Source organism: Ovis canadensis, chromosome 3, assembly GCF_042477335.2.
Source record: "Ovis canadensis isolate MfBH-ARS-UI-01 breed Bighorn chromosome 3, ARS-UI_OviCan_v2, whole genome shotgun sequence".
NCBI lineage: Eukaryota > Metazoa > Chordata > Mammalia > Artiodactyla > Bovidae > Ovis > Ovis canadensis.
The window spans coordinates 213,117,907-213,137,320 of NC_091247.1; the positions used below are offsets into that span (position 1 = coordinate 213,117,907).

A 19,414-nucleotide genomic window follows, 5' to 3' on the forward strand; every position below is an offset into this window, starting at 1 on the left:
AAAAGTCTAGTATTGCTAACCTTAAAAACTACTATATTTCCTTTTCTATAGTCCAAATACATTGATTAATATATTCCCAGGTGCCTAAGGATATGGAGGCCTGGCGGCAATCATCGACTCAACAAGAAGAAAAAGCCCTATGCTAATTAAGACTTTCAAAATACTCCAAAACTCTCTGTGCTGTTTATGGTTGAAAGGTAGTAAACAATCATGTGCATAGTGGCAGCAATATGGATAATCCTGTCACACAAGCTAGTCTGTCAGCAGAGAGGTTTGACCTGAGACATCCTTGTCCCACCCAGGGGAGGGAATTAGCAGCAATTATTGACACAACAAATGAAAAAACCCTTCACCAATATAATTCCTAACCAACACACTATACTAATAATTTCTAACTCCCCAAAAGAATTTGCCTTTAGTAAGTTCAAAACATCTCATGCCTCTCAGATTGGGAGGCTGTAAATAAGCACATGTGGCCGGAGGAACCTATACAGGCGGGCTAGATAACCTTCAGAGCAGTCCGTAAACTGAAACACTCTTGTCACGCCCAGGAATTTTTATTGTCTTGGAGCTGCACGTTTACTCCTTCTCTAAGAAAAACGGTTATGGAGGAGAGCATAAAATAGACTTTGGTTTTGGGGTAGATGCTCGGAAACAGGGGGTTTCCTGAGGCTTGATCACGCCTTTGCATATGCCAAGCCTCCTTCCTCATGACCTTTGCCATGGGCGGAGTTCCTCACGCTGGCCCCCGGCAATTTCTCATTTTATTCTGTTAATGTTCAATTGCTACATAGTTTTGTTTCATAATTCTTCAAGTTTTATTCATATCTATGGTTTTATTGCCTTTCTCTAAATTTTGATTTTTTCTATTTATATGTATAAATTATATATATGTATAAATTATAAATATATATATATATATTTTAATTGCTGCAATGCATAACTTTCAGGATCTTAGTTTCCCAACCAGGGATTGAACCCAGGGCCAGGGCAGTGAAAGCGACCAGTCCTCACCACTGGCCCACCAGGGAATTCCCTTCTCTTTTTATTCTTTGAAGCATATGCAAGACCTCTACATGGAAATAAACCTATACATCTATGGTCAACTGGTTATATGTATTTTCTTTTTAGTTTTCAATTGAGGCAAAAAATACATAAAAGTTAGTATCTGAGGAGGAAGAATGGTCACTGACAGTAAAGGAATGAATACAAAGAAAATCCAATGTGAATAAACACCTTGGGGGACTTCCCTGGTGGTCAAGACTTCTTCCAGTGCAGGTGCTATCCCTGGTCAGGGAGCTAAGATCCTACATGCCTCGTGGCCAAAACACCAAAAGGTAAGCAGAAGCAATAATGTAACAAATTCAATAAAGACTTTAAAAAACAAATAACAACAACAACAAACACCTAGGGAAAAAGGCTCAGTGCAAGAGATAATAGTGTCTCTTATCTTAGTTATGCCAGATATCTGAAAGGGTGAAGCTGTTCATCTACTGAGATCACTACTGCTTTGGGGATCCTCACAAGATCTCCACTGAAAGCCTGCTGGCCTGAGTAACCACCCCTGAGAGACACTGTCAAGGATATGATGACAGACTACACTAATTACTAATGACCAAATGGAACTTTGGTAAAGTGCCCATAGATTTTGATTTGTCTGAGTGTTTTGCTGTAAGGACCCAAGTTCTAAGAGGGTGGATATTGTAATACGTTGATATATAGATAGCCAAAAAGCACATGAAAAGATGCTCAACATCATTAATTACCAGAAAACTACAAAACCACAATGAAATACAGCTTCTTAATTACCAGGATGGCTATGATTAAAAAAAATTTTTTTTTTTTACAATAAGAAGTATTGGTGAGGGGAATTCCCTGGCAGTCCAGTGGTTAAGACCCCACACTTCCAACACAGAGGGCACAGGTTCGATCCCTGGCCAGGGAACTAAGACCCCACATTCCACATGCTGCAAAGGGTGACCAACAAAAGAGAGAGAAACCTTGGTGATACTAGCTGAAGGGTTTATTATTGTCTTTAGTAAAAAAAGAAGTGGTAAGGAAACAACCCACAAACAACTCTTGATATTCTATTTATGCCATATTTTCTAATGTTAAAAGAAAATTTAGGCCTAACCTAATTTGATGTTTGTTGTCAAAATCCAGCCTCTATCCACAGGGACCAAATTGAATCTAGGAGACAGAGTTTTGGGTGAAGCAGAAAAGAATAGCTTTATTGTTTTGCCAGGCAAGGTGAGCCATGGCAGGCTAATGCTCTCAAGACTGTGTGTCCGCCTTGGAGAGGGCAGTGAGGAGTCTTATAGTTATCATTCAAGGAGCAGGATGGTTGATACAGATCAGGGTATGTGCACAGCCTGCATTTTTTTTTTCATCTATACACACCTGAAGACACTGAAGGCTGGCATCAGGTAGTCTCCTGACGGCTTCTGTGGTTCTCAAGGTTATGGAACTGTGGCCTTCTCTTTGGGATGAAGAATGCTTACAAAGAATGGTGTGTAAAGTTGTTGTTCAGTTACTAAGTCATGTCCAAATCTCTGCAACCCTATGGATTGCAGCATGCCAGGCTCCCCTGTCCTTCACTATCTCCCAGAGCTTCCTTAAACTCATGTCCATTGTGTTGGTGATGCCATCCAACCATCTATCTCATCCTTTGTCACCGAGGCCCTTATCCTCCTGTCCTCAGTCTTTCGCAGCATCAGACTCTTTTCCAGGGAGTCAGCTCTTTGGATCAGGTGGCCAGAGTGTTGGAGCTTCAGCATCAGTCCTTCCAATGAATATTCAGGGTTGGTTTCCTTTAGGATTGACTGGTTTGATCTCCTTGCTGTCCAAGGGATCCCCAAGAGTCATCTCCAGTACCACAGTTCAAAGAGGAGTGTTCAAAAGAGAAAAATATCAGGTGTAATGATACAACTAAGCAGAAACAAGACAAGATGTCTGAAAAGCAAGTCAAAGTGAGTTAAAACAGATCAGAGCCTGATGGAAGCTATTTGAACTAGTTTTTATAAATCTAGCTGGAGCATCACTTGATGATAAACTACCCTAAGGCAGAATCTGTGCCCTTCTTTCTACCTTTCAAGGCATTCAATAAATGTCAAATTGAATTAAAATGAATTAAATTGATGGTGAAATTTCAAACCAAGCTGACCTGTAGTATGTGGATGGACCTGTCATTAAAGATCTTAAGTCTTGAAGTGTTCTGAAATTGCTGTGCTATACACATTGTATAGAACATATTTTGGAATTTAGGTTTTGTGCCATTCTGCCCCAGCCACAGCGTACAACTTGACTTTCCTGGCACATGCTATTTATAGACTGATCTAAGTGGACATTTAAGATTCCAACAGAGAAGCAGGACAATAAGAAAGTCAAGTCAGGAGGCAGTAATGCTTTTTTTTGTTTTTTTGTAGCTTCAGATGTGGTAATGGCCTCAGGAGATAACTTAAGTCAGGAGTGACTAAACCTGCCAACAGCAGAACTCCTAGCAGAAGGAAATAGCCACTGTCTTTTCAGTAACTTAAAAAAATAACATGAAGGCAATTCAAACCGAGACTCTGTAACAACCCAGAGGGATGAGAAAGGGTGGAAGCGGTGGAAGGGGAGGGAGGGTCAAGAGGGAAGGGACTTGGTGGCTCAGAGGTTAAAGCATCTGCCTCCAATGCGGGAGACCCGGGTTCGATCCCCGGGTTGGGAAGATCCCCTGGAGAAGGAAATGGCAACCCACTCCAGTATTCTTGCCTGGAGAATCCCACGGACTGAGGAGTCTGGTAGGCTGCTGTCCACGGGGTCACACAGAGTCAGACATGACTGAAGCAACTTAGCACACACACACACACACACACACACGCACGGCTAATTCATGCTGATACTTACTTACTTCCCAGGTGATGTTACTGGTAAAGAACCTGCTTGCCAATGCAGGAGACATAAGAGACACAGGTTTGATCCCTGGGTCGGGAAGATCCCCTGGAGGAGGAAATGGCAAAGCCCTCCAGTATTCTTGCCTGGAGAATCCCATGGACAGAGGAGCCTGGTGGGCTACAGTCCATGGGGTCACACAGAGTCAGACATGACTGAAGCAACTTAGCACACACACACACACACACACACGGCTAATTCATGCTGAAGGAGGGCAGAAACCAAAGCAATATTGTAAAGCAATTATCCTTCAATTAAAAATAAACAATTTAAAAAATAACATGAAGGTATTAAAAACAGACAACACCCACACACAATCTATTTCTTTGACTCAGGAAATCTGTTAGTAACAATTTAGCTGAATTCAAAAGTAAATTTAGCAATGCAGTCTCAAGAATTGTGGTCAGTCGAATTGGTAACACACTTTCTTTTTAAATGTATTTATTTGGCTGTATTGGGTCTTAGTTGCAGCACGTGGGACTCTCTCAGTTGTGGCAGGGGGGCTTAGTTGCTCTGTGGCATGCAGAATCTTAGTTCCCCAACCAGAGATTGAACCCTTGTCTCCTGCCTTACAAGGTGGATTCTTTACCACTGTCTCACCCCAGGGAAGTCTCAGTGATACATTCTTGCAGTTTCAATAACTGACACAAGCACCTCAATGTCTGAGGTAGGAAAGGCCATGAAAGGTTGATCATCATAAGGTTGCGGTCAGGAGAACAGGATTATCATGGTCAACATACTCAGTCAAAAAAAAAAAAAAAGTCAAGGAAGTAAGGTGTGTGTAGCCTGGGGGAAATACACCTTGAAATATCTGGGTGAGGAGGAAGAAAATATTAGAATTTCTATTCCTAAAACACAGAGAAGAGCAAAGAAAATGTTAGAATTTCTCATTAAAACTTTCAGACAGGGACTTTCCTCATGGTGCAGTGGTTAAGACTTTGTGCATCCAGTTCAGGGAGCCGAGGTCTGATCCCTGGTTGGGGAATTAAGATCCTACATGCTGGGGCTTCCCTGTTGGTCCAGTGGTTAAGTATCTGCCTTGCAATGCAGGGGACAAGGGTTTGATCCCTGATCCAGGAAGATCCCACACACTCTGAAGCAACTAAGCCCTTAAGCAACACTACTAAGTCAGAGCTCGTTGTAGCCCACCAGCCACAACTACTGAAGCCTGCAAGCCTAAAACCTGTGCTCCACAACAAGAGAAGTCACTGCAATTAGAAGCCTGTTGTAGCCCACCAGCTACGACTACTGAAGCCTGCAAGCATAAAACCTGTGCTTCACAAAAAGAGAAGTCACTGCGATGAGAAGCCCGGGCTTCTCTTCAAAGAGTAGCCCCTTCTGGCTGCAGCTAGAGAAAGCCCAAGCACAGCAGTGAAGAGCCCCAACAGCTAAGAATTAAAAACAAAAACAAAAGCCATAGGCTGCACTCAGCCAAAAAATTATTTAAAAAAAAGAAAAACTTTTAAAGTACGTATAGTAATACTACTGCCGCTGCTAAGTCGCTTCAGTCGTGTTTGATTCTGTGCAACCCCATAGATGGCAGCCCACCAGGCTCCCCCATCCCTGGGATTCTCCAGGCAAGAACACTGGGGTGGGTTGCCATCTCCTTCTCCAATGCATGAAAGTGAAACGTGAAAGTGAAGTCGCTCAGTGGTGTCCAACTCTTAGCGACCCCATGGACTGCAGCCTTCCAGGCTCCTCCATCCATGGGATTTTCCAGGCAAGAGTACTGGAGTGGGGTGCCATTGCCTTCTCCAATATAGTAATACAGTAGTTAATAAATATAATTTGAACAATGAGCTACTTATATATTGGCATATATGCTAATATTTCACTTAAACAATATAGTAACATAGTAGTTCAATATTATAATTTGAATAATTAAATATTCACATATTGGGGTATATGCTTTTTCACTTGTAGATATTAAAATAATTTAAGCCAAATATGCTAGATTTTAGAGCTTCCCTGGTAGCTCAGCTTATAAAAAATCTACCTGCAATGCAGGAGACCTAGGTTCGATCCCTGGTTTGGGAAGATCCCTTGGAGGAGGAAATGGCAATGCACTCCAGTATTCTGGCCTGGAGAATCCCCATGGACAGAGGAGCCTGGTGGGCCCCAGTCCATGTGGTTGCAAAGAATCAGACATGGCTAAGTGCTAAGCACAGCACAACATGCTAGATTCTAAGCACTACAATGAAATTTCCCAAGAAATCTTTATTTCCCAAGACCTTGTACAGTAACGGGCATATAATAGATGCTCAATAAATAATAAAAGTAAAGCTAGTGATAAATTGCTTCAGAAATAATTTACCCAACAGGCTGATTTTTCATGTTTGGTCAACATGGTTTGGAATCATCCCAATATGAGCAACTTACATAATGAAGAAAATAGACCTGGCATGGATTACTACAAATAAGCCAGATCCAACCAAACATATCGTCAGATTCCTGATTGAAGAATATTGACAGGAGTGGCACAGTCTGAAATAACTAGAGTTCCTCTAGTACCTGGATCTGAAGCTTCTTGAATCTTGGCATTTAGATTTTAACTAATCCCTTCCTCTGATTTCCTAATACACATTCATATAATTACTGGTGCACTTTTAATGAAGCCAGTATGTTGGCTGGTCCTCTTCCCTTGGCATCTTACTATAAACTCACGTAATGGTAACTGGTTCACAGGTGAACTCTTACGACTTTTGCTTATGCTAATCAGGCTCCCTTGTTCAAGTCTGAAGGCTCATAGGATCTTAGTTCCCTGAACAGGGACTTGAACCCAGACAGTAGCAGTGAAAACCTGGAGTCCTAACCACTGGATTGCCAGGGAACTCCCAAAGTTGATGCCTCTAGAAAAATTGGATATTTAGCTGCTTTAAGTCTCAACTGCTTTATCTATGAAACATAAATAATAATGCTTACCTCAAAGAGCAGTGAAATGTATTTATAAGTTAATGTATAGAATAGTGCCTGCCCATAATAGGCTATCAATAAATTCCAGTTTCCTTCTATCTAGACTGTAATATACCCTCAGGTGCATGATGCAGAAATTAACTGAGTTCATTAAGACCCTGTGTGTGTGTGCGTGTGTATAACTAGGGGACATCATTAATCGTGGATAATGATGATAAACTGTAAGCATAAACATATTGACAATTCAGATCCAAAGGTCATAAACAGGTAGTTTTATTATTAGAGCATTTACCCCGAGAGCACCCCTTCTAGTCTACTGCTGCCAGTCTACCCACACCCACACTCATCAACTATCATGTCTTCATAATGCCGTAGAATGACGTTGTCATCATTGTCCTGGTAGAGCATGGAGATGGGGGACAGCTTGGTGGGGATGCAGACAGCCTGGGGAACCTCCGGGTCGACAGCGTGCATCAACGCTTGCATGAAAGCATAATTGGAGCTGTTGAGGGAAATTGTCAGTGAGAAAGGACATTCTCCATGGCAGTAATTGGCCATGAAACCCTTGGGGGCGATGATCCACTTGTGCCAACCCAGATCCCGGAAGTTGATAAACAGCTGGTGGCGATGGCAGAGGCTCTTGCAAGCAGCCTTTGAGGTAGAGACGGCCGCCCTCCTCTTGCGGGAGGGAGATTGGCACTGCTCAGGGTGGAGGGTGACCACCAGCAGTGAAGTGTGAAGATAGCGTCTCAGTCTGGCGCAGGTGCCCTTGAGCTGAAAATTCTCCCCTGAGGCTCTGCCTCCTTTGACCACTATCTCTAGAAACAAAGCTAAATTCTTGCGGGGGTCATTATTCCTCTTAGCCACATCCAGCAGGTTGAAGTGAAGGACACCTTGAGGCCACGGTACTGACTGCAGTGTAAACATTTTACCCATCTTCAGGGTGGACTGGTCTGTGCCATGGGGCTCCGTTTGAACCAGGGACAGAGACAGTTCCAGCCCTGGTCCCAGGTTATAATAAGTGCTGGGCCCCAAGTCCAGGCCCAGCTGGGCCATTGTCAACTGCTCCTCATCCCCGATGGCAGACAGGTTAAAGGACAGGAGCTTCTGTAGGCAGGGGGCGTGCGAAAGGTTCTCGGAGTAAAAGAAAGAGCCTAGATGGGAACAGAAAGATGTGAGAGTCACCATGAGATTTTTCACTTCACCCCAACCTGTGTGATCGTATCAGTGTCAAATGGTATATGTATATCCACACACACAAAATAAGGGCAGGGAAGGCCTCCCTGGTGGTGCAGTGGTGAGGAGGTACGGGTTCAATCCCTGGTTGGGGAACTAAGATCCCAGAAGTCATGGGGTGTGGCCAGAAAAATAAAACAAAACAGCAAATAAAAAGAGGATGAGAAATTCTCAGTTATACTCAATTCCTCCATTTGGGAGGATTTGTTTCTCTCACTCCTTATCTATCACCAGAGGTACTTGTCTTCATATCTGCACATCCCCAAGGGATCCTGAATAGGATTTAGAAGGTCTATAATCTTAGATGGGAAAAAGAATCACATCTTTATCTTCAGTAAACTCGAAGTGAAATTTAGCATTTCTTTCAATTGTGAACATAGGCAACAAATCCCAATAATATTCTAAGAGCCTATGACACTGTTACCAATAAAAATCAGGTATGTTCATATATTAAGTTGTTGCAAACATTTTAAAGTAACATTTATGCTTGAACTACTCTGAATTGATGGTATAATCCCTTCTATAGATCTTGTTACTTGTTGCACAAAAGCATCATTTATATTAACATACACACATTTATTTTTATAATGTTTCTATAAATGTATTTCCATATTTAATTGACTTATTTTAAAACAAAATGTTTAACTTTAGGCATAGAAACAATTCGGAGAAGACAATGCAACCCACTCTAGTACTCTTGCCTGGAAAATCCCATGGACGGAGGAGCCTGGTAGGCTGCAGACCATGGGGTTGCTAAGAATCCAACACAATTGAGCGACTTCACTTTCACGCACTGGAGAAGGAAATGACAACCCACTCCAGTGTCCTTGCCTGGAGAATCCCAGGGATGGGGGAGCCTGGTGGGCTGCCGTCTATGGGGTCGCACATGACTGAAGAGACTTAGCAGCAGCAGCGTAGAAACAATTATTCTGAGAAAGGGTTCACTGGCTTCAACAGAACTGCCAAAAGGACCTGTTGCACAAAGAACGTCCTATGCTGTCAAGAGTTGTAACCACTTAGAAGGACTTCAAAACAAACACCAGTCATCCCGCCCATAATGGCTGTCTGGTGCTCCCTTATATTTTATCTTTAGGTAATTTTTTTTTTTTTTTTGGCCCACACAGTTCATCTAGCAGGATCTTAGTTCCTTGACAAGGGATCAAACCTGGATCCCAGTAGTGGAAGCACAAAGTCCTAATACTTTCAGTGCTAATAACCTCTAGTCTTATGCTTTTGAATACATGAATACATGCCACTTTTGTGCCATGTAGGCTCTATTTCCCTGACCAGGGATTGAATCTGGGCCCCCTGCACTGGGAGCGTGAAGTCTTAGTCACTGGATCACCAAAAAAGTCCTGTCTGTTTCTTTTTGTTAACTATCTTCTCTAAAAAAAAGGAAAAAAAAAAAAAAAAGCCTATGTTTGCTATCTCTTCCTTTTACCATACAGTCTTCTGTTGCTTTCTTTCTGTTTTGACCACACCACTTGGCATGTGGGATCTCCCTGTCCAGGGCTTGAACCCATGACCCCTACAGTAGAAGCTTGGAGGCTTAACCACTGGACCACCAGGGAAGTCCCTACTTCCCAACTCTCTTACTGTTACTACTCCACTGAAATAAACATCTATCTTGAATGTTGACTGACTAGCAAATTCAGGGAAGTTTTCACAGAGCTTATCCTTCTCATCCTCTCTAAACAGTTGATCTCTCCTGTTCATAGTTCGAATCCTAATATACTAGTCTCACTTTTTACTCATATCACTAAATCACATTCCTTAGTTAGTTCAGTCACTCGTTGTGTCCAGCTCTTTGCAACCCCACGCCAGGCCTCCCTGTCCATCACCAACTCCCGGAGTTCACCCAGACTCACGTCCATCGAGTCGGTGATGCCTTAGGTGTGATTTTAAAAAAAATAAAAGCCAGAGAGGAAAAGAGGAACAGATTTGAAAACATAGATATAAAAAAACTGTATTCAAAGAGACACCATTAATGAAATTTTTTCACTAACAAAATTAAAAGCAAAAAGGACAACCAAGAATACTTGCAATATGTTTATAAACAGCTTTTGCGAATGATTAACAGGCCTCACGAATCATTAAGGAAAAGAATCCTAAACAGGAAAAAGGTCATAATATATAAATAGGCAATTATTTGGAAAATAAAAATGAATGATTCACATTGAGATAAACATGATAAATATAATCAATATTGCTGTATGTTGTATATGAAAGTTAAGAGAGTAAGTAAATCCTAAGAGTTTTTATCACAAGGGAAAAAATTGTTTTCTATGTCACTAACTTTGTATCTAATGAGATGATAGATGTTCACTAAACTTATTTTCTGGCAGCACTCTGCAGCTTGCAGGAGCTTTGTTCCCTGGCCAGGTATTAAACCCAGGCCGCAGTTGTGAAAATGCCAAGTTCATTAAACACTGGACACTGTCATGGAATTCCTCTACAGGACTTACTGTGATCATCATTTCATGATGTGTATGTATATGTGTGTGCATATATTAAACATTATGCTGTCTACCTTAGACTTATACAGCACTGCATGTCAATTATATCTCAATAAAGCTGGAAGAAAAAAGACAACATAAATATGTTTTAAATACATAAGCAAATAAATTATTCATTTGAAAATGCACCATTTCACTTTATTAAAGAAACAGAAATTAAAACAACAAGATCTTGTTTTGCTACCAGATTAACAAAAGTTAAAAGCTGAAAGAGTGTTGTTACCTAACGACCCCACAGTGTAGCAGGAAGTACACCGCCACACACCAACAGAGTAAAATCCTATACAGCAATGAGAAAGAACTACAAATATATACAGTGTGGATAAATCTCACAATTGTAGAGTGAAAGAAGCCAGACGTGAGAAAGGACACATTCCACAATTTCACTGACATGAAGTTAAAAAACGGACAAAACTAGTATGTGATGTTAGATGTCAGGAGAGAAATTACCCTTGAGAAGCAGTGCTTAACCAGAAGGGGGCATGAAGGAGCCTCTGGGGCGCTGGTCATCTACTATTTCTTAATCTGGGCACTAGTTATTCTGCAAAAATTCATGGAGCTGTTTCCTACAATTCACTCACATTTCTGAATGTACATTATACCTCAATAAGTTTCTATTTTTAAAGCGATTACTGTCAGAGTAAGTGAGAATTCTCATACACTGATTGTAGAGTATAATTTTAGAGGCTATTTGCTGTATATTAAAAGTAGAAATGTAAAAAAAAGTATACACGTGCCTACTCTTTAATACAACAATCCTCTAAGATCCTATGGAAATAAAAGTAAAAGTGCACACATGTACACAGTAGATACAAAGCTACACTACATATAATATGTTTATATCCATCAACAGGGCATCAGTTACATAAATTGTAGCATTATGTCTACTCAATGGAATATCATGTAACCATTAAAACAGGGATAAGTTCACTATATGCTCTTACTTGTACAAAATGTTCATAATATAGGAGGAATGTATGTATAGCATGATTCCATTTATAAAAATATTACAAGTTTATATATGTAAAGAAGAAAAGTCTGGAAGAATATACAACTATTAATGGTTTTCTCCAGGGGGAGGGTTAGGGAGGAAGGATTATGAGATTATGTCCTTTTCTTGTATCATTAGATAAAATTTTGATCATCACAAAAAAATTTTTTTTCCCCACGGGGAAGGGAAGGCAGCAGCCTCAGCTATTTCCTACTCTCTCCTTGGAAAATCCTTTAAGCTAGTTCCCCTCACCTCTTAAACTCTCCAGAAATCATCCCTGAAACTCCATACCCAAGGCCATGAGCCTCTAACGAGACACTAAACAGGACATATGGAAGTCATCCATCTTTTCTATAAACTTTTTTTTTCCTTCCTATAAACTCTTAAAGGGCAGACTTCGGTCTCTGTATTTTCATGTCTTACAGATTTCCTGGCACTTAGTCAAGTATCCAATAAATGCCTCTTGGACTCAAATCTTATTTCCAGTTGCTGTAAAACTAACCAACCAGAGCTCTCAATTCTGCATCTGAACCACCTGGGAGTCTATATAGAAATGCAGATTACAACACCCATCGCTGACTTTGAATAAGAATCAGGTGGGAGCAGGAACCAGACTGGAGAATCAACTTTTAACACTTGATCTGGGTAATTTTTGGTGGGTGGTCCGTTTCGCAAATTGCTGAATGGCACTTACTCAGATCCTTAGCCTAAAAGGTATGACAGCGGCATATATTATCCCTCTGTAGTTACAAATCCAGAATAGCCTTTTCTACCCATCAAAAGGATCGGGGAGGTGAGGAGGGGGAAGCAAAATTTACAGACACACTGAGCTCAAAGGCACCGGGATGCGTAAAGTGTGGGCTCAAGAGTGGGAAACTGAACCCTAATTCCACCCTCCCACCTCCTCCCCACTACCTAAACTGCAGCGCAAAACTGTTGATTCAGAAAATAAAACAAAATAAAACATTTCAACTCCTGGCTTTGTTCACACACTAGCTGTATGATCTTGAATAGGTTACAAGTTATCTCCTGTCTGAGCCTCAATTTCCTCATTGTTAAAAACTTGGTAAGAATACCTGCCTTTCTCTCAGGACAGTGGCTGAAATTCAATTAGGTAAAACAGGTAAAATGCCAGCACAGGGCCTTCCACAAACCCCTGGGTCATCGTCGTGCTGTGCTTAGTCGCTCAGTCATGTCCAACCCTTTGCGATCCCACGGACTGTAGCCCGCCAGGCTCCTCGGTCCATGGGGAATTCTCCACTGGAGTGGGTTGCCATGCCATCCTCCAGGGGATCTTCCCAACCCAGGGATGGAACCCAGGTCTCCTGCCTTGCAGGCGGATTTTTCACCATCTGAGTCATTATTACTCCCCCTCTATTCCTTTCTTCACCTAGAGGAGAATAGGAAACACTCCAAAGTCCTCACCTTGATCTGGGAGAAGCCGGAGGATGTTTCCACGGATGCCCAGCTCCTTCACGTAGCACAAGTCTTTGGAGATGCCGGTGCTGGCTGCTGCCTCTTGAGCCTGGAAAATTCTCTTCAAGATGGAAGGCACAGGTTGGAATTTCTTGGGTGAAGGCACTTTGTCTAAGCCCAGAAATCGGAGAAAGACATGTTCATGGAATTGCAGTGTCTGGCCCAAGGCCAGAGTGTACAGGAGGCAGAGAGCCAAGGCTGCTAGGGAAGGCAGCATGGCCGAAGTGAAGCCGCAGAGAGCTCTAGCGCTGAGCTGCCCAGCAATTCAGGTGCTGCTGATTTATCTGACGTATGATAATCAGGTGTGAACTGCTCTCTTCCCAGCTCTCAAAGGCAATTGGATACAAAAGAACAGAATTTTTTTTCCTCTTCCCTAGTTCTACCGTTTCAGAAAAAAATTTCACAAGAGATTACCCATGCATGGAGCTAACTCTATAACCATCTGAAATTTGCCAGCAGTAGACAGAGTAGAAAGGAGATTTACTAATTTAACAAACATTTACTAAGCATCTATTATGTGCAAGGCGCTGAGATGAGTGCTGGAAACGTATTAGTAGCTCAAGGTCTTGTCATTCATAGTCTAATTAGACAAATATGCATGCTCTCAGTCGCTCAGTCTTGTCCAGCTCTGTGACCCCAAGGACTGCAGCCTGCAGGCTCCTCTGTCCAAGGGATTCTCCAGACAAGAATACTGAAGTGGGTTGCCATTTCCTTCTCCATGAAATCTTCCTGACCCAGGGATCAAACTCATGTGTCCTGCACTGGCAGGCGGATTCTTCTCTGTGCTTCACCAGGGAAGAACACACAAAGCGTTCAGAGCGGAAAAAAAAAAAAAAAAAAAAACCTGCAAAGCTTAGTAGACATTCAGGGCTGAAATAATTACATGTGGAAAGGCACGGAGGTTATTGAGTAGCTTAAACAAGGCAGCATAGACCAATTTCTGTTTGGGTTTTTGTTTTGGCCTAACAACTATAAGTCTTTTCAGATGCTACAGAAGCATCAGCTTGTCTGTAGAGAAAATAACTTTCAAGCTTTTTGAGAACAGAGACATTATCATTTTACATTATTTTATACCACCTATTTTTTTATCTTGATAAATTTTGTTATTACAGTAGATGGAAAGAATTATTGTAGATGGAAAGAATATATTTTTTTTTTCATTGCCTTTCATTTCTATAAGCAATAAGCAACTGTTTTATGTAAATTTGGGCCTCCCTGGTGGTGCAGAGGTTAAAGCATCTGCCTGCAGTGTGGGAGACCTGGGTTCGATCCCTGGGTCAGGAAGATCCCCTGGAGAAGGAAATGGCAACCCACTCCAGTATTCTTGCCTGGAGAATCCCATGGACGGAGGAGCTTGGTGGGCTATAGTCCACGGGTGGCAAAGAGTAGGACACGACTGAGCGACTTCACTTTCACTGATTTTCACTTTATGTAAATTTATCATTTGAGCCTTTTAGATTGTTTGAGAGTGGTAGGAAAGGGGGGAGTTTTCTAGACTCGTGAATGATTTGGGGTCACAAATCATTGCCCTAAATTGTAACCATTCATAAACTCAAACCCTTTAACATCAGGCTCTCTGAATTTGGTCAGTTTCTCTCCCACCTATTTTTAAATACCACCTATTTTAAGAACCTCCTTCAAAAGGACTTAAGCCGGGACTGTTGTATTCAGTGCTCCTGACCCCATAGCAGGCCACTGTCCACCCATGCCTCTGCCAGAGGCTCCTGGACACTCAGAGGCAAGTCTGGCTGTCTCTTGGGGGATCACTGCTCCTTTTTTCTGGGTCCTGGTGCACATAAGGTTTTGTTTGTGCCCTCCAAGATTCTGTTTAAGAGCTTATTTTCCCAAAGGAGAAACAAAATGTTGTTTCTAATATATAATAATTTCTCACCATTTACAGGATAAAATAACTCCATAGTTTGACATTTAAGGACATTTATGGTTTGGTACCCATCTCCCTAGCCAGTTTCATTTTCTAATACTCAGCATCTTCAGTGTTAATGCTTTAATGATACTGATGTATTTTTATTTCTTCTATGAGCTTATTTCACCTCAGAGCCTTTGCACAGACCAAAGTCAAAGGTCACTTCCACTGCAAAGACTTCCTTGAGTCACCAAAACAGGTCTGGATACTTCCTGTTTCTCCCGTGAGTCTTGAGTGCGCATCCATGAGAATTCTTGCTGCATTTCACTGTGTTTTGCCTACATCCCTCCCAGATAACATACTCCTTGAGGGTTGCGAATCATATCCTTTTATTTAAGTATCTTTCATTCTAAATGCTAAGAATAGGGAATAAGGAGTTTAATGGGCATAAAGTTTCTCTTCTGCAAGATGGAAACTGTTCTAGAAATTGATGACAATGTGAATATACTTAATGAGTGTACTTCATGCCACTGAACTGCATACCTATGAATGATTAAAATGATAAAATTTTATGTAATATGCATTTTACCACAATTTTTCAAAATAAAAAATAGTCATATCCTTTGACTAGTAATTCCATTTCAATCTTTTGACAAATTATTTTTATTTTTTAAATTGACATATAGTTGATGTCTGGAGGAGGAAATGGCAACCCACTCCAGTATTCTTGCCTGGAGAATCCCCATGGACAGAGGAGCCTGTAGGGCTACAGTTTACGGGGTCACAAAGAGTTGGACATGACTGAGCATACATGCGTGGTTGATGTACAATGTTGTAAGTCGGGTGTACATCAAAGTGATTCAGTTTGAATTATATAATATCAAACTAATTTCTCTTTCAAGTTATTTTCCCTTATAGGTTATTATAAAATATTGAGTTTAGTTCCCTGTGCTATATTATATGTCCTTATTGGCCATATGTCCTTTTTGGTCAACAATATGTCCAAGGACTATATGTCCTTATTGATCAGCAATTCCATTTCTAGAATATTATTCTAAGCTAACAGAATATAAGCTACAGAGGGCAAGGACAAGTGATGTGTCTTTCCCTCAAGGTTTCTCTACTGCCAAGGAAAGTGTCTGCCACGTAGCAGACATTCAATAGGTATCTGTGCAACTTAAAACCGAAAAAATGAATGAATGAATTGGTGCTATTTCCAAAGGCCTTGCTCTTTTGGAGAGCCACATCTTCTCCATTCCCATTTCTCCTACTCCTACTTGCACTCTGTGTGTGAATGTATGAAGTCGCTCAATTGTGTCCAACTCTTTGCTACCCCATGGACTGTAGCCTACCAGGCTCCTCCGTCCATGGGATTTTCCAGGCAAGAGTACTGGAGTGGGTTGCCATTTCCTTCTCCAGAAGATCTTCCCCACCCAGGGATTGAACCCGGGTCTCTTGCACTGTAGGCAGATGCTTTACCCTCTGAGCCACCAGGGAAGTGCATTTAGTCTACAAACCCCACCTGTTTTCAACAATAAATGGATGCTGCACTTTGATTCTCTCCATTTAACTTTCCTGATTTAAAGTCAGAAATCAGACTAACTGGGGACTTCCCTAGTGATCCAGTGGTTAAGAACCCACCTTGCAATGCAGGGGACATGGGTTCAACCCCTGGTTGGGGAACTAAGATTCCACATGCCATGACCAACTAAGCCCATGTGCCACAACTAGCGAAGCCTGCTTGCCATAATGAAGACCCAGCATAGCCACAAAAAAGGAAAGAAAGAATCAGATCAACTCATTCAAAATTCGGTTCCACCACTTACCAGTTGTGTGATCAAGGGCACATCATTCAACTGTGAAGTGAGAATAAAGCATTCTTTGCTGAGTTGCTGACGGGATCTGAAGAGATAATGCATGTGCCAAGCTCAGGATATCTGACAAATGGTGAGCACTCCATAAAAGCAAGGTGACATGCTCTTTTGTCAAGGCTGCCAACATGCCACCCTGACTAAGGAAGACTTAGGACCACATGAGCCACAGCCACGGCCACACGCAAACACTGGAAACACCGGGGAGGCCAAGGTAATGCTGGTGCCAGGCATCACCACAGCATCCATGTCAACAGATATCAACCAGGTTACTTTGGGAAAATTGATATGAGAGATTACCACTTAAGAGGAACCAGAGATTCTGCCCAACTGTCAATCTTGATAAACTGTGGACCTAGGTCAGTGAGCAGACATGGGTGAATGCTGCCAAGAACAAGACTGGAACTCCTATCATTAATGTGGCATTGTCGGGTTACTACAAAGTTCTGGGGAAGGGAAAACCCCCAAAGCAGCTTGTCATTGTAAAGGTCAAATTCTTCAGCAGAAGAGGTGAGGAGAAGATTAAGGGTATAGGTGGGGGTTGTGTCCTGGTGGCTGGAAGCCACATGCTGGGAAATTCATTAAATGATAACAAGTGCTTTCCAAAATAGAGAAAGCAAGGTGACATTAATTTGTTGTTGTTGTTTAGTCAGCCAGTCCTGTCTGACTCATTGCAACCCTATGGATTGCAACACCCCAGGCTTCTCTGTCCTTCACCATCTTCTGGAGTTTGCTCAAACTCATGTCCATTGAGTTGGCGATGCCATCCAACCATCTCATCCTCTGTTGCCCCTTACTCCTCCTGCATCAATCTTTCCCAGTATCATGGTCTTTTCCAATAAGTCGGCTCTTGGCATCAGATGGCCAAACTTCAGCTTCAACATCAGTCCTTCCAATGAATACTCAGGATGGATTTCCTTTTGGATTGACTGGTTTGATCTCCTTGCAGTCCAAGGAACTCTCAAGAGTCTTCTCCAGAACATAGACATTAAATATTTCTGTCATTATTATTTATTAAAGTTGCATTTGATCAAGGGAAAGAAAGCAATAATTGAGTGTGTAGGCACCTCATATAGCAGAAAAAGCAACAGGATCAGGAATGGGGGATCTGAGTTAGTTAAGGCTCCTCCAATGACCTTGTAAGCTTAGACAATTCACTCAGTCTTTTATGATACATGACTTCCCTGGTGTCTCAGACGGTAAAAGCATCTGCCTACAAAGCAGGAGACCCAGGTTCGACCCCTGGGTGGGGAAGATCCCCTGCAGAAGGAAATGGCAACCCACTCCAGTGCTCTTACCTGGAAAATCCCATGGACGGAGGAGCCTGGTAGGCTACAGTCCATAGGGTCGCAAAGAGTCAGACATGACTGAGCGACTTCACTTTCACTTTATGAGACATACCAAAGCACGTGTTACCAAGTCCAAGCTTGCTCTGCTCACTGCTCAAGAGATCAGTAAATCAAGAGACAAGGTGTTGAGGCAAGGAATATGACTTTGTTCAGAAAGTCAGCTGACCAAGAAGATGGCAGACAAACATCTCAAAACACCACTCTCTTGGGGTTTGGATGCCCAGTTGTTTTATGGATCAGAGATGTGGAGAGGTGAGGAAGCAAAGTAAAAAGACCATTTCATATCTTGCAAATGTCTCCTACAGTGACAAGCCTCAGGCAGGGGGAGGTGTTAATTTTTTTCTTCCTGACATTTACAGATGGACGAGGTTATGAACAAAGGCACTTTAGCTTAACAGTCAGGCAGAGGGGCAGAATTCTCTGAGACAGCCCATTATGTATGCTTATAAACAAAAATGGCAAAAACAAGGGTTAAAGTCAAAGAAACAGTTTTCAACGTGGAATCAGAATTGACCTCTCCCTGAAAAACATGGACATTTAAAATATAAGATATGAATGATCTGAGATGTCATAAAGCATTAACCGATTGATTGGGTCTCACTTTCTTTCCCCATAAAATCACAGCAATAAATATGATCTTCTTTAAGGGCTCTACAAACAAAAACATTGTAACTCTAGGGGAGTAGGGAGGGGCACCATAGGGGTGTGGGCGTGGGAGGTACGAACTACCGGGTATAAGTGCAAGGATGTATCCTACAACATGAGGAATATAACCAATATTCTGTAATCACTGTAAATCGAAAGTAACCTCTCAAAATTGTATTAAAAATAAAATTTTTTAAAGTTAAAAAATAAAAGACACACAAAAAATAGATAACTCTAGACTTTCAGCCCAAATGAGAAAAATCAAAAGTAAGACAATACAGCTAAATATTGTAGAACTGGTTATTATATATATATATGTTTAATTTATATATTTATTTTTGGCTGCACTGGGGGTTCATTGCTGTGTGGGCTTTTCTCTAGTTATAGCCAGTGGGGTCTACTGTCTAGTTTTGGTGTGAGAGCTTCTCATTGCAGTGGCTTCTCTTGTTGCAGAGCATGGGCCCTAGAGCATGGGCTCAAAAGTTGTGGTGCACCAGCTTAGTTCAGAGAAGGCAATGGCACCCCACTCTAGTACTCTTGCCTGGAAAGTCCCATGGACGGAGGAGCCTGGTGGGCTGCTGTCCATGAGGTTGCTAGGAGTCAGACACGACTGAGCGACT

The 19,414-nt window shown here is 41.8% G+C and overlaps 1 protein-coding gene and 1 pseudogene across 1 annotated transcript; one reads left to right on the forward strand and one right to left on the reverse strand.

Moving 5' to 3' along the window:
- Positions 1–7,103: 7,103 nt before the first annotated feature.
- GDF3 (growth differentiation factor 3) lies at positions 7,104–13,410 on the reverse strand. The gene is made up of 2 exons (XM_069586509.1): positions 13,015–13,410; positions 7,104–8,000 (listed from the first exon to the last, which is right to left on the reverse strand). The coding sequence occupies exons 1-2, from the start codon at positions 13,280–13,282 to the stop codon at positions 7,174–7,176; spliced, it is 1,095 nt and encodes a 364-aa protein (XP_069442610.1). The 5' UTR covers positions 13,283–13,410; the 3' UTR covers positions 7,104–7,173.
- A 3,518-nt stretch (positions 13,411–16,928) lies between these two features.
- Positions 16,929–17,411, forward strand: LOC138436424 (large ribosomal subunit protein uL15-like; annotated as a pseudogene).
- Positions 17,412–19,414: the final 2,003 nt, after the last annotated feature.